The following is a 14,211-nucleotide window of genomic DNA, read 5'->3' as shown; positions in this document are numbered from 1 at the left end:
ATTTTGGCTCAGGTCATGATCTCAGGGTCATGAGATCGAGCCCTGCGTTGGACTCCATGCTGGGTGTGGAGCCTGCTTCTGATTCTTTCTCCCTCTCCTTCTGCCCCCAACCCACTCATGCGTGCACTCATGCATGCTCAAAAAACACAAAAACCCTTACAAGATCTCATTTGCAAGAAAGTATACTTCATCTGTTCAGTAACCCAACTGCTTACTTGACTGAAGTCAGGCAGAATGTGTAAAAGGCACACGTGTAGCTTCAGGAAAGTTAAACAGAGACACTGGCAAGTGACAGAGGAGGGCACCCCAACGCCAGTGATGTCTGGGGGTCAGAGCTGCAGGATGCAGGCCAGCAAACTACAGCTGGAGGTCAATCTCGGTTGGCCACATGTTCTTGTATGGCTTAAGAGCTAAGGAGAGTTTTTACATTTTTTTTTTTTTCAACGTTTATTTATTTTTGGGACAGAGAGAGACAGAGCATGAACGGGGGAGGGGCAGAGAGAGAGGGAGACACAGAATCGGAAACAGGCTCCAGGCTCTGAGCCATCAGCCCAGAGCCCGACACGGGGCTCGAACTCACGGACCGCGAGATCGTGACCTGGCTGAAGTCGGACGCTTAACCGACTGCGCCACCCAGGCGCCCCAAGAGCTAAGGAGAGTTCTTACATTTTTAAAATGATTTTTAAAAATTTTTAAAAAGAAAAGCCTTACGTGACACGTGAAAATTAAATGAAATTCAAATGTCAATACCCGTAAGTTTTGTTGGAAGACAGCCATGTCCGTTCACTGACAGAAGATCTAAGGCTGTGTCCTTACGAAAATGGCAGAGCTGAGAGGTTGCGATAGAGACTGCACGGCCCAGAATGCCTAAGATATCTACCATCGAGCCCTTTACAGAAACAATTTGCCAACCTCTGCTGGTGGAGGCTCGGGGGAAGTGGGTATTCGGGGCTCTGCCACAAAAGCTGCTGAGACCCTAGCCACACCAAGTTGGGTGCCAGCCATATCCCAAGAGCAGCTCCCAGTGGTGGGCACATCCCATCCCTACCCTCTATGCTGGCAGCAAGTTCCTGCCTGCTCACTTCACAATGGAGGAAACAGGCTCCGAGGTCTGGGGCCGGCTGCCAGTGCCCAGTGGCTTGCTGACCAGTGGGTTCCCTCCCCCATCCAAGCCAGCTCTCCACCCAGGCCACACCATGCCCGTCCCGTCCCTTTCTGGGACTCTGCTGCCAGGGTCTCGGCCCCCAGTGCCCATGTAGGGAAGACAGGCACTCTGTGTCCAAGCCCCGGGCCACTCACAGGGGTGGGGGAGCGTCGGTTGCTCTCCTCCAGAAACTCCTCCAGGGTGACCATCTCACTGCTCGGCGAGGCAGAGCTGGGTCGTCCCCCAGCGTGAGGCTGGCCCGCACCCCTCTTCTGGATGCCCTCCTGGGGGAGAGGCCCGTTCCGGGGCAGGGGGCACTCATGGCGGCTGAGGGCGGCGCGTCCCGTGGTGCTGGCATCCCGTGGCAGAGTGGCCGTGTCCCGGCTGGGGATCAGGTCTTCACTGCTGAAGCTCTCGGACCTTCTGTGGAGCTGGTCAGAGGAACCTGGGAGTGGGGGCAGGGCGGTACAGAGGGACACGCATGAGTCTCCCTCGCCATCTCCTCTGCCTCCGGCGGGCTCTGTGCTGCCTCGCAGTCACTGAAAACAGAGAGAGCCCTGCCAGGGCACCCAGGCCACACTTCTCCCAGCTGCAATTTGGATGTTAAGGACGTTTTGGAGAGCTTCAGAATTTCACTCTGACATTTAAAAACGAAACTCCTTGAGATAAAAGCGGAAAGCTTCTGGTAACGTTTAAGCTATTATTTAATATTAGTAGCCTGAAGGCACCACACTCAGTAGGTCTCATCCATCCATGTATTAAAGGATTAATCAGCACCTGTTCCACGCTAGGGGTCTTCCAGGGGCTGGTCACGTGCATGCGAAGGGAAAAAAGTTATCTGTGCAAAGTTTCCAGGCTTGGGACAAGACACATATTCTTTCCAAATGCTCAGAAATGTTAAGACAGACGATACTGTGCACTATAAAACGAAGTTAAAAAAGTACAGAAGAATCAAAGTCATCCCACTATGCTCTCTGGCCACCAGACAGAACTATGGTCAGTACCCCCACGCTACAGATGAAGTAGCTCAGATTCAGAGAACGGAGGGCAGGGGGGCGGGCACCCAGGGCTGGTCTATGGGGATGAAGGGATTCAAACTCAAATCCGCTCAAACGCCCAGGTGTGTGCCTCAAACAGCACGATGTGGACTCCACTGGAAAATGTCCGATGAGGCAGACAACCTTGTGAAGATGACCACTTTGTTGTAAAAAAAAAAAAAAAACAAAAAAAACAAAACAAACAAACAAACAAAAAAAAAAACACGAGCCCAGAACCAAAGCCCCCAATATAACAAAAAGCGTGCGCAAGCCAAGGCTGACTGACCTTTCAGATTAAGGGGCGAGCTGTCGCTGGATGCATTTCGACTGCTCTCCAAGCTGCCTGGTCGGGACACTGAAAGGAAAGGACACTCCGTGTCAAGGGCCAACGAGCAGGTAAACCCCAGACTGAACCACCTGACCCGAAAAAGGCCGCAGAACAAAGCACGCCCACGCCAAAGTCCAGGCAGAGGCCCTGAGGATGGATGGGTGCCGGGGTTCTCTATGTTCCCCCACCGGGAGCGCCAGCAACTTGCGTGTGAGGCATGGCATCCAGCAAGTGACCCAGAAACGACAGGTAGTGTTGTTTTTATTAGGTCTAGGGCTAGGACTTGAGACAATTTTGTTAACGACACGAATCGCACACGAACGCTAGTCCAGGAAACAGACCAAAAGAGAAGGGCTGCTCAGGGGAAGCTAACGAGAGGAGAGCGCCCACGCCTACTATTACATAGAGCTTTCTGGAACACATGTGAGACTTGGTGGGGGTAGAGCCAGGAGACGGCAGGGTGCACACGTGTACAAGGGGGTGCGTGCCTGCGCCCAGGGCACCTTCCCTTTGCTGATCCACGGGAGTGAGTGCGGGGACCCTGAGGAGGGGAGGGAGAGTGTGCTTTTGCTTTTCTTGGCTGTTTGTGGCCCTTCAGCTCCTTGCTTCCTCTGCCTCGAATTTCCATCTACCCCCAAGGGAAAAATCAGCCCTTCCGGTGACAAGGAACTTGGAGACAGCAGCTCTCCTGGCTGCATGGGCCTGCCTGAGTGTGTGCACAAGGGAGCTCAGGGCAGGGGGCGGGGGGGGGGGGCAGGCGGGGGGCGAGCCCGGCTGCAGGTGGGGGTGGCTTCACCGCTGCAAAGGGCAGGCTGGCCCTCCAAGGCCGGCAGACCCCCGCTCTCCTGGTCCACTCTTCCAGGAGCCCTGCCGGCCTGCCCCACACCACTTTGTTTGTCCTGCCGGACCACGAACCCCTGGGGGACAAGAACTGCCCTTCTGTCATCCCTGCATCCACCTCAGCACGCAGCTGGTGTCGAGCCGAAGGGCACGGAGAACCGAAGACGCGCGGAGGTACTCTGTTCGCTGCGCCCCTGGGGAGAGTTTGCTCTTGCTTTACTGGGTCTATAGGGCGTCCAGTTCCCAAGTGCTGGTGCGCTCTGCAAATAGCAGGCATCTGGAAAACTCTTACTAGCAAACAGGGTTTGGGGAGGAGCCAAAAAATCCGCAGTTTTCACGAACAGTGTAAAAGCAGAGTCCCCTCTTTCAGAAGGAAAAATTAAAGAAAACGCACGTCTTTAAAAAGGAATTAAGTTTTGGGGCACCTGGGTGCCCAGTCAGTTGAGCAGCCGACTTCAGCTCAGGTCATAATCTCACAGTTTGTGAGTTCGAATCCCAGGTCGGGCTCTGTGCTGACAACTGTGAGCTTGGAGCGTGCTTCGGATTCTGTGTCCCCACCGCTCCCCCCCCCCCCGCCCCTTCCCACTCATACTTTGCCTCTCTCAAAAAAAAAAAAAATAAACATTAAAAAAAATTATAAAGGAATTAAGTTTCATTCAAAGAAAACCGTGACACAAATCAACAGGACCCCAAAGCACTTTTGTTTATTCAACCACAGCATTGAAAACTGCTTTTCCTTCCTTCTACCCTGGTAAGAAAAGCTCAAGGAATCAGAGTGCTTAGGAAGAAAACCCCTCGGTTGGTCAGCCACTGGAGCACCAATCTGGCTCCTCAGTGCCCCTAACAAAGCACCGCGGCCAGTATGTCCAGGTGTGGCACCCCCCTGGTGCAAAGACACAAGGGGCCCTTGTGTCAGACTGTTGTGCCACAGAGCATGTCCTTCCACTCGTACAGAGCGCCAGCGTCTGTATCTGTATGAACGTCTGCATCATAAGACACTGAAGACAATGACGGACGGGAGACAACGCTATAGCCCCTACACTTACTGTTGATCACTTCCCAAGTAGCAGAGTTCACAGTGAGCTTTCTGATTTTAAGAATCATTTCCTCACCCTTACAGGATTTTTGTTTTTCAAAACTCACCAAAACCCAAAGCAGCTTTTAAGTTTTGAGAAAGCTGGTATGATTCACTGTTTCCCTTCTGCAGAAACTTACAATGTCTCTAAATCAAATGGCTAAGGGCTTCATCAATTCCTAAGACTAGTACATCTTGGAGCTACTGTGGACAACTGAACTCCAAGTGAGGACAGTGAGGGACCTCCTGGCACTCAGTGCTCCCCATGTGGGTCACCATAATGCCCTGGCAAACCTGAGGGGCACCCCAAAGCAAGGGCAGTTGGAGCCTGTAGACGCAGGATACTTTAGAAATGGTGACTTCCGGGGCGCCTGGGTGGCTCAGTCAGTTAAGCCTCCAACTTCAGCTCAGGTCATGATCTCGCGGCTCATGAGTTTGAGCCCCATGTCAGGCTCTGTGCTGATAGCTCAGAGCCTGGAGCCTGCTTCGGGTTCTTTGTCTCCCTCTCTCTCTGCCCCTCCCCCACTTGTGCAGTCTCAAAAACAAACATTAAAAAAAAAAAAAGAAGTGGTGACTTCCCTGTCCCTGGAGGTATGTAAGCAGAAGCCACATGCTCAGGACCCTGGGGAGGGCAGGAAGGAGCCTGGAGGAACTGCGGCCCCTCTCCATCCTCACGTCTACCCATTTTGTATGTCGGACGTCCACACAGGACTGAGGTTGAAGGAAAGTACTGCAGATGAAAATGAGTCTGAGACCCCAGGCACAAGGACATGACGCTGAGCACTCACCGTACTGCCTGTGGTTGAACTCCAGCTCCAGGGATGGGTCACAGAGGCTGTCATCTGAATTATAGCCTATGGTGACAGTAAGGTCATCGGTTATTAACGCAGGAGTTTCTGGAACACTTTGAAAAACTACAGACTCTTATTTAGGAAAAAGTATACTTTTATTTGCCCTTTGACCCAGCAATCCCACTTCAAGGAATCAGCTCTGGAGAAGGGTTGGCTGAAAAGACTGTGTGATATGTGGCCATTTAATACCAATTAAAGTAAGAAAGATCTCCATGATGTATGCCTAGGTGGGAAAAAAAAAATCAAGGTGCCATTTATTTTTGCAGAAAGAAGCACCAGGAATTTCAACCAGTACCGAAGGAAAAAGGGTATCCAGAGAGTGGTTTTGGAATAGAGTTCAGGGGACGGGGGCAGGGAGGGGACCTCGAACACTGAGAATACCTCCTCATATTATTCAGGTTTTTGAATCTATATTATGTATTTTTTTTTAATTTTTTTTTAATGTTTATTTATTTTTGAGACAGAGACAGAGCATGAGCAGGAAAGGGGCAAAGAGAGAGGGAGACACAGAATCGGAAGCAGGCTCCAGGCTCTGAGCCATCAGCACAGAGCCCGATGCGGGGCTTGAACTCACAGACTGTGAGATCATGACCTGAGCCGAAGTCGGACGCTTAACCGACTGAGCCACCCAGGCACCCCTATATTATGTATTTTAAAAACAGGGTTAATTTATGAAGAAGTCTAAAATTGAAAACAGAACAAACCTCACTGCATTGCAATTGTTAACAATCACACAGAGAGAAACATTGATCTGTTTACATTTTGAATGTAAAACTCTATGTGTGCATCCTTAGTGAGATGGAACTTAAAGAGTAAAAAAACTATAAAGAAAATACTGCTTAGTGGATTTACTTTAATAACACTGGCATAACTTTTTAAACCATTTACCACATATTTGGGGGGAAAAAGATAAGTCAATGTTTCAGGAGACCAGATATCCATGTAAGAAAAGGACACACAGATATGAAATCAAAGAAGGAAAAATCCCTGTAATGTTACATTTGAATCGGAAGTATTGACACAAACTTATAACGTGTCCCATCTTTCTCTACTGAAAGGGCCAGAAGCAATGGCAACTCTCTAGCGGCCAGAACTTGATTATTAAGTTCTGCTCTAGGGGCATCTGAGTACATCGGTCGGTTGTCCAATTCTTGATTTTAGCTCAGGTCATGGTCTCACAGTCTTGAGACTGAGCCACGCTCAGTGTGGAGCCTGCTTGGGATTCCTTCTCTCCCCCCCTCTGCCCTTCTCCCTTGGTTACATATACACGCACTCTCCCCCCAGAAATAACAAAACAAACCGATAAATTCTGTTCTAAAAGGAATCAGATTTACTTAGAGAAATGGCTGACTCTAAGGGGGGGGTTTCCATTTGAAGCTGGCTATTTGCCCAATGGCAGTCGATACTGAGGAGTGTGAGTACACGTTGGCGAGGAAGTGCGTGGCCAGGACTGGGTCTGCAGAGGTGACCCACCTTCCTGCAGGCTCCACAGGTGTAGGAATGGCCAGAGAGGTTTCTAGGCTCAGGCTCTGGTTTAGGACGGGGATCCAGACAGGGCCCGCGAATTAGTCTGAAGGGATGGACCTTGAACCGCACAGGTCGCTGGAAATCCGAGGGGAGATGGGAGTCCCGGCTCCTCCCTGAGACCAGGCAGGGCTTCTGTACCCCAGGCCCCGGGAGAACGGGGGGAGACTGCTGACAAGGAGCCTGTCCAGGCTGTCCACCTAGCATGTGACACCATCCCCTTGACCTCCACCAGCATGAGACTACCACTTCCAGTGTCTGGCAAGGAGTAGAGAAGGACCACCTGCTCGCCCTGTGCCCACTCATCTCCCCAGAGGTGTTCATGAGCTGTGAACAAGGTCGTGAAGCTAACCCAGACGCGCCTTAAGGGTGGGGACCCTGTGTGCTTTGCCTGTCAAACCAAGGTTCTGCACAGCCAGGTGGTATGGTGGGGTGGGGTGGTGGTATAACAGTAATCCTTCCCAGTTTTCTCCAATTTCCAACACCCCACAGGCACCTCTTCCAGCTGTTGCTTCAGATATTTTCATATCTCTAAACTACAAGCAGGATGTCTTTTTCAGTCTTAAGCTTTATCTTCCTGTTTGTAGATTTTAGATTTCCAAGTGCTTTTCCCCCCAACTGCTCTCTTTTACAGCATCCTGTTCTTGTTTCATGGGTAAAACCACCTCACTTATCTCGGACTCTATTAATGACAGGAATTTCAAAGCTGTCACCTCTGTGCTGTTTACTCTGTGGCCTCGTATTGGTTTTGGTCGCCCTGGCCAGAGGCTCTCTTCAGGTGTCCAGGGATCCCTGAACTTCCCTAGGCCTCACTTGGCAAGATATGACTGAGCTGTTCTGGTGGGAATTTCTCAAGCTTATCAGATGGCTCGAAGAACATTTTAATCTCACGTCCAGAGGTGTGGACACGTATGGCTCCTGGCACCCAGGGAGAAGTTCAGTTTGTAAGCCCCTCCCCAAATCCCCTTGTCCTCAGTTTAGGAGACCCACTCTCTAATCTACTGAGTGGACCTCCAGTTCAGAGACACGCTCGTGTTTCCTCCATAGAGAATAAACCTCCAAACTCCCACCACGGTGGAGTGAGGGCATTGCCTGCATTTAGCCCAAAATCCAGTTCACCTCCCTTCTGGAGCTACTGGGTGCCACCACTTCCTGAAAAGTGCTGGTGAGAGCGGCTTAGGATTGGGCCTCTGGATGGTGAAGTTGTCTGCCCTGAGTCACACGGCTGGTAGGCAGAATCCATGCCTTTGTGATTTCAAAGCTTGTCTACAGCTTACCTGCTCTGCTTACCACCTCATAGCCTGGGGTCTTTCGGAAGGCCCCTGGGCGCTTATCCCTCTTATTCTGGAGGGGCCCACAACTCACCTTTGGTGCGGCCTGGGTGCCGGGAGATGGGGGTGGAGCTGGAAGGGGTTGTAGTGATGGCTGAGGTTGAACAGGTCCGGGAGCTCAGCTCCGAGGGCCAGGGTTTCATGGCCGGGTCGGCGGAGGCATCTGTGCGGTCAAGGCTGCCTCTGTGCGGGGACCCTTGCTTTGGTTTTAGGTCCCCAGGGCCTGGGGCAGAGAAGGACATTGAGAAATGGGGCTGCAAAAGCCCATGCGAAGTCTGGGCTGCCGCACTGAGGTCTAGAAGCAGGGACACCAGGGCACACGGACCACAACAAGACAGAAGCTGGGCTGCGGTTTCAACAAGAGGGCGCAGGCTGCAGGTCTATGTCGGGAGGCCCAGAGAGGCCGGCCCTGGCTCTACAGATGGGTCCTACTGCAAGCCCTGAAAAGCTGGGAGAAGACAAAGAACTCAAGACGATCGACACACTGTTGCTACAGGTCCCACATACAAACTACGGGGTACACCTGCTGTATTAACTCCAATGACTGATCTAAAACGATCCTCGTAACTTCCGCTCAAGATCAGTCAAGGCCTGCAGCCAAGGTTCCAAAGGCCCAGGATGTGCATCCTGTCAACTGGCTTCACTGAGGATTTGAAGATGTTCACTGCCACGCTGACAATGTAAGAATTCTTAATTTCTGTTAAGAGTCACTTTTACCTTGCATCTTGTGCTTTTCTGCAATCGCTGAATTTTCTACCATGAACACATACTCTTATTATAAAACAAAATCTATGTAAAAATATTAAAAAAGAAAAAAAAAACCTAACTCATTCCAACTACCTAACAGTAGGAAAGGAGATGGGCTCTCTAAATGGAAGGTAACACGAGTGCCGCTGGAACTACTAGGAGCAGGAGGACGTCACCATGTCCCAACCCAGGAACCCCGTGGCTGGGGACCCAGAGCCAGGGCCCTTCCGTGGACCTGACCCCACCGGCCCCTCAGCCACTCGAAGTCTGGGTTCGCTGGGAAGTTTTCAGTGCCCAAATCTTACAACTTGAAACCAAGGCAAAATTTGGATTCTGAAAGATGCCCTTGATGAGAAGCAAGATTCAAGTCTGGTGGAATGAGTCGGGACAGGCATCCAACAGGTGCGGTTAAAATGAGCGGAGGGGAGGTGGAGATGAGCAGACAGCACGAACGGCAGAGAGACAGGGCGATTCCAATGGCATGCTGGCGAGACAGAGTCCTGGGGGACCAGGAGCACGGTGGCCCGGGGTCCCCAAGGCGGAGCGTGCGAGATGAAGTCAGTGCCACTTTGACCGACTTCAACAGCTTAGTAGGTATGTATGTACTTTTATGGTTCCCTTGTTTTTATGCTGATATTGGTTTTCCACAGACAGTACTGATAATAATCTTTCCTTTTAAAAATAAATTTAAGTAGCAACGCTGAGTCAGTTCAAGGGAAAACACGGAAGTAATCATACACGTGATAAAAAAAAAAAAAATGTGGCAGAACTCAAGAAGACCACACAGGAATGACGGAAGACAGCAAACAGTGCAGTAGCTAAAGGCCTCTATCGACCAGCATCCCCCCGCTCTGGGCGTGACCAGCATCCCCCCGCTCTGGGCGTGACTGGTGTGCTGATGGCCTTTCTGTCCGCTACCATTTTGGCTTCCACGTCCAAGAGGTCAGAGAGCTACCACACAGTCATAAAACTTCATTCTGGGCTGCCCTCTGGCTTGGCAACATCGATCCAATTATACAAAATGCTTGAATGGAGCAGTAAATCCTTCAAAACATAGAGTACATCTAAAAAGGGCCTTGTCAGCAAAAGCCAACAATTCGGTGCTCTGACAAAGGAAAGGGCAGCGGTTTTAAATTTAGCTGCTTAAAAATAAGTCTTAAAAAAAAAATCTCACTTGACAGAGGCCGTATATTTTAGGAAGCAAAGCGACAACCGACCAGTCCTGCTTTACACACGGGCATGACATAAGCCTGCAGGTGCGAGAGAGGGGAAGGCAGCCCACGGCCACCAGACTTACTTATTAGCACGGACATCCTGGCCCAAGGACCTGTGCACGGATGTCCCGAGGCTCCCCTAAAACTGTGCTGCGCTGGAGAAATGGTCCAGAGGGTGTGACAACTCATCTTCTCTTTTGAAATCAGAATCCACGCTGGCTACTTTAAGTTTGGCTTGAACTGGGGTTGGGAAGGAGGGGTCCACTATGGGTCATCTGGCCTTTAGGTACTTTTTGTTTGTTTGTTTCTTTTTTGGTTTTGTTTGAATTTCAGAAATGAAGGAGGATTACGTGATGAAGACACATGATACAGGAAAAGGATTAGAAATCTCCAATTTCTGAAAAAGGGACAGGCTCATTAGGAGAGGATGGGATGTCAGAGGAAGACCAGAACCGCAGGCGTTTAGACAGAGTTGGGTGGGCCGTTGGAGACTTGTCTTTGTCCTTGCTTTTGCTTCTCAAAAAGGGACTCTTTTTGCGCTGAGTTGCTAAATTGTTATTCCCCGGATTACCCAAGAGAGGAAGAAAAGAAAAAAAAAATAAAATAAATCAAATGAGTAACAACAAATGACTCTAAATAAGCTAAATGTAGTCAGGAAATCAGAATCCTGTCCAACCCAGGAAAGACAGAAACAATACCCATGACAAGCCCAGAACCAGGACTCTGTGAATCATTTATGCTCTGAGTCAATTTAATTTCACCGGCATCTTTGTGCCAACGCTTCACTCTGCACGTGAGGAGAACTATATACTGCTCAAGGAGCCAATGGCTGAGACATATTTCAATTTCAAAGTGTTAAATTATTAAATAAGGATGTTTGTTAATTTAGGACCCGGCTTCCCTTACTCGTCCATTTTAATGACAGGCCCCCTGATGATGTGGCGCTTACTCTACTCCTGTTCCTGTTCAAAGGCCTTAGAAACCCCTAATGGTCTGTTTCTGGCCTGGTGTCATGAACAGTCTACCCTCAAGTATTCACCAGTAACTCTGTATATCTACAATGACCTCTTTTGGCAGTATATGTTTAAAAACAATGAAAACATCACTTTTTGTACCAAACCCCGTCGAGAATTATTTCCCTTTCGATCTCCCGCACAACCTCTACCCCAATCCCACACTTCTTGGCCTTTAGAGTCTTGTCAGAGCAGACACTCAAGTCTTACTTTCTGAATACGTCCTATATTGACACAGCTGATTTTACCAATTTCTCATTTAGGATTAAAGCAATATGGGATCCTCGGTTATTTCTTCCTCCACAGCGCCACCTGGTGGCCAGAATAAGGGACCTCAGGTTCTGCCACACGTTAGTTCAGCATCTTCGGGGACCCAAAGGGCTTTAACTGCACACAGTGGTCAAGAACTCCAGCTCGCACCCCGACAGACGTGGATCCCAGTTCCACCACTGGTTACACTGGCAAGGATTTAATTTCACCAAGCCTCACTTTCTCAGCTCTGAGGAGGGATAATTAATCGTGCCTGCCGGACGTGGTAGTTAGGACTCAAGGAGACAGGTAAAGCATGTAAATTAGCTACAGGGATGCCGAGCCCAGAGGAAGCACCCCACACATGGCTGCCACTATGAATAATTTTCCCTGACCTGCTCATTCATGGATCAGCTCAACGGTCTGGACCAGCCAAGCACTTTTTTTCCTCTCAAAGTTTTCCTAGCTCATTAGACGGATGGTAGTTCACTAAGTCAATTACAGAATAATACAAGTGGAGGGGATAAAGGTCAACGGCTTTAAATGGCCAACATGAAAACGGGAGGCAACAGGGCTCCTCTAGAAACCAAGGTTAGGCTTCCTTATCTCTTAGCTACACGTGAGCCTTTCACCTAACCTGATCTGTAAAGAAGGGGAGGGAGGCAAGCATTTGTCGCCAATGTGTGCGCGTGTGCACGTTTTTTCTGCATTCAAAAGTGACACAACAGGACCTCGCATGGTGAATGTCCCCCCCCCTCCCCAAAAGGCTTGTGCACGTGCCACACTCAAGAGGCAGCTTGTCTCCACCAGCCGTCAGCAGCCAGGGCACAAAGGTCTCAGGCCTGGTCTTCAGACAGTCCTGGGGTCCTGCATAAACACTTACATTACTAGCAAGGTTTATGGGTAAGTAATCTTTAATCACCACTTAAAAGTAAATTTGAAAATATAACAACGTTTCATGGCCACTGCCGTGTTTGGTTGATTCTAAGACACGCATTTCTCCCCATTCCTTCCCATCTCTGAAATCAGGACACAGCTCCGATGGTGTCTGAAAGTCACCACTGGCCAGGGGGTACCACCTCTGATAAAACGGTCACTGCCACTACCAATTTATTTTGCTCCTGTTTTCCGTTTACGTCTGGGCACAGCAACCTAAGTCTTTGGAAGAGCTCTCCAACAAGAGTATAACAAAGTTTCTGAGTGGTAAGGCACTGCCTCTTCTGATTGCCAGTCTTTTCCTTCCCAGGTGGCATATTAAGTAATTATGCAGTATAGAGCTGACAGAGTCTTAGATGTGATGAAACATAGCATATACAACTAGAACTCCATTTCAGAACCTCTGGCAAACTCCAAATGACAGGCCTAAGTACAAGGGTAAGCTGTGCCCCATGGCTGGTAGGACTCAGGGACTTTACTGAAGATCTAATGTGCACACAGAACACGTTAAACGCACTTGGGATTTCCCTACAGGAACAGCTCACACTAAATCTTTGACATGTACAACCCCAAAACATATACTACCGAGCCTGTCTCTACAGCGCCTGCATAAGTATCTCTGTGGGTGTCAGACCCCCGACCCCAGCGTACCTGCTGGGCGATGGTTCTCATTCTAAAATAACAAAACTGTCATGGGACGAAGCTGCTGACGTGGATGTATATTTTCTACCTGGTTGCTAACATACGCGAAGAGGCAGATGTGTGCGTATGAGGCACACCCTCTCCATGCCCCTCTGCACATGCGTGCACATCCATGCACCGTCTCTCATTCCACCCTCGAAGCACGGCCCTTCGGAGCATCCCCTCCAGAGCCTGGCTGCAGCCTGGTCGGCCACTCGTACCTTTCCCCACAGGCCCGTTGAGGGGGTCCTGCTCTTCCGCACAGTTGGAGCCAGACGGGGCCGTCTCGGGGTTGTCTGGCTGCAACCGGAGGGGCTGAGAGGCAGATGGCGTCGTCGGGTCTGGGGACTCCAGCTGCCAGGGAGGGCTGTCTGCGGTTGACTTGAGTCGTTCTCTGGAACCCTCTTTCTTTGGTTTGATGAGTTTGACTAAGGCTTTGGCTCCAATCCAGTGGTTTTTCCTAGTTACGAGCAGATTGTTAGAAGGACAAGGCCAACCCGCACTGTCCCTCCAGCAGGTCACAGGGTGGGGGGCCCTGATGGGAGCTGGACTTTCCATAAGCCTGGAAGCCATTGATTTGGGGTTCAGAATGGTGGTGCTCTTCATCACCATAATCATTGGATTTGGGGCCCAGGGATGGTAGAAATGTGTATTGTGCCAGAAATCCACACTAGCCTCTTGGGAAAACAGACTTCAAACACGGCCACTGACTCTTGGTTATCTGTGTGAAACCAAGTGGTGCTGTGCTAACCTCATCTGTGTTCACTGGCAATTTTTCTGTCAAAATGCCATTCTGGAACAGAGTCATGGACCTCTTCATTTTCTGTTAAAGTTAACAGTGAGTGAGGTGAGTGGACATTCTTCTCCCAGTCCCTGGCACACAGGAATATGGGAGAGCAGGAGGCAGGTAGAGAGAGTAGGCCGTTTAAATTAAAACCAGTGAATTTTAAGAGTAAACGACAGAGTAGCAGCTGAATGGAAATGGGGGCATCCTGATATAACAAAAAAACTGACTCTGAAACTAGATAGCACTGTGTCTACACAAACCACTCGGTCTCCTCATCTGGGCCTCCATTTCTCTGTCAGAGAGAAGGGTGAGAATGAGGTTCTGAAATTCTGTGGTTCACCAGAAGAGCCTTGAGGCTTCATGGTGATTCTGACTTTGAGGCTGGGCTGGGACAGGACACGGGAGGGCTGGCTCAGGGGTCAATCCTGATGGATGATGCCGGCCCTGCTGGGAG

The 14,211-nt window shown here is 50.0% G+C and overlaps 1 protein-coding gene across 4 annotated transcripts in view; it reads right to left on the bottom strand.

Annotated features, from left to right (window-relative positions):
- CCDC88C (coiled-coil and HOOK domain protein 88C) overlaps nt 1–14,211 on the bottom strand; it is a 131,243-nt gene that overhangs the window by 4,809 nt on the left and 112,223 nt on the right. For all 4 annotated transcript variants that reach the window (XM_086708997.1, XM_086708998.1, XM_086709000.1 and 1 more), the window contains 5 exons: nt 13,192–13,430; nt 8,165–8,353; nt 5,213–5,278; nt 2,468–2,536; nt 1,300–1,589 (listed from right to left, as the gene is read on the bottom strand). In XM_086708997.1, the coding sequence (XP_086565123.1) occupies nt 1,300–1,589; nt 2,468–2,536; nt 5,213–5,278; nt 8,165–8,353; nt 13,192–13,430 (853 nt within the window). The remainder of the gene's footprint in view (nt 1–1,299; nt 1,590–2,467; nt 2,537–5,212; nt 5,279–8,164; nt 8,354–13,191; nt 13,431–14,211) is intronic.

This window comes from Puma concolor, chromosome B3 (assembly GCF_028749965.1).
Source record: "Puma concolor isolate L17-30 chromosome B3, mPumCon1.1.hap2, whole genome shotgun sequence".
Taxonomy (NCBI): domain Eukaryota; kingdom Metazoa; phylum Chordata; class Mammalia; order Carnivora; family Felidae; genus Puma; species Puma concolor.
The sequence above is the reverse complement of the archived record's forward strand: the minus strand, read 5'-3'. Positions and strand labels throughout refer to the sequence as shown.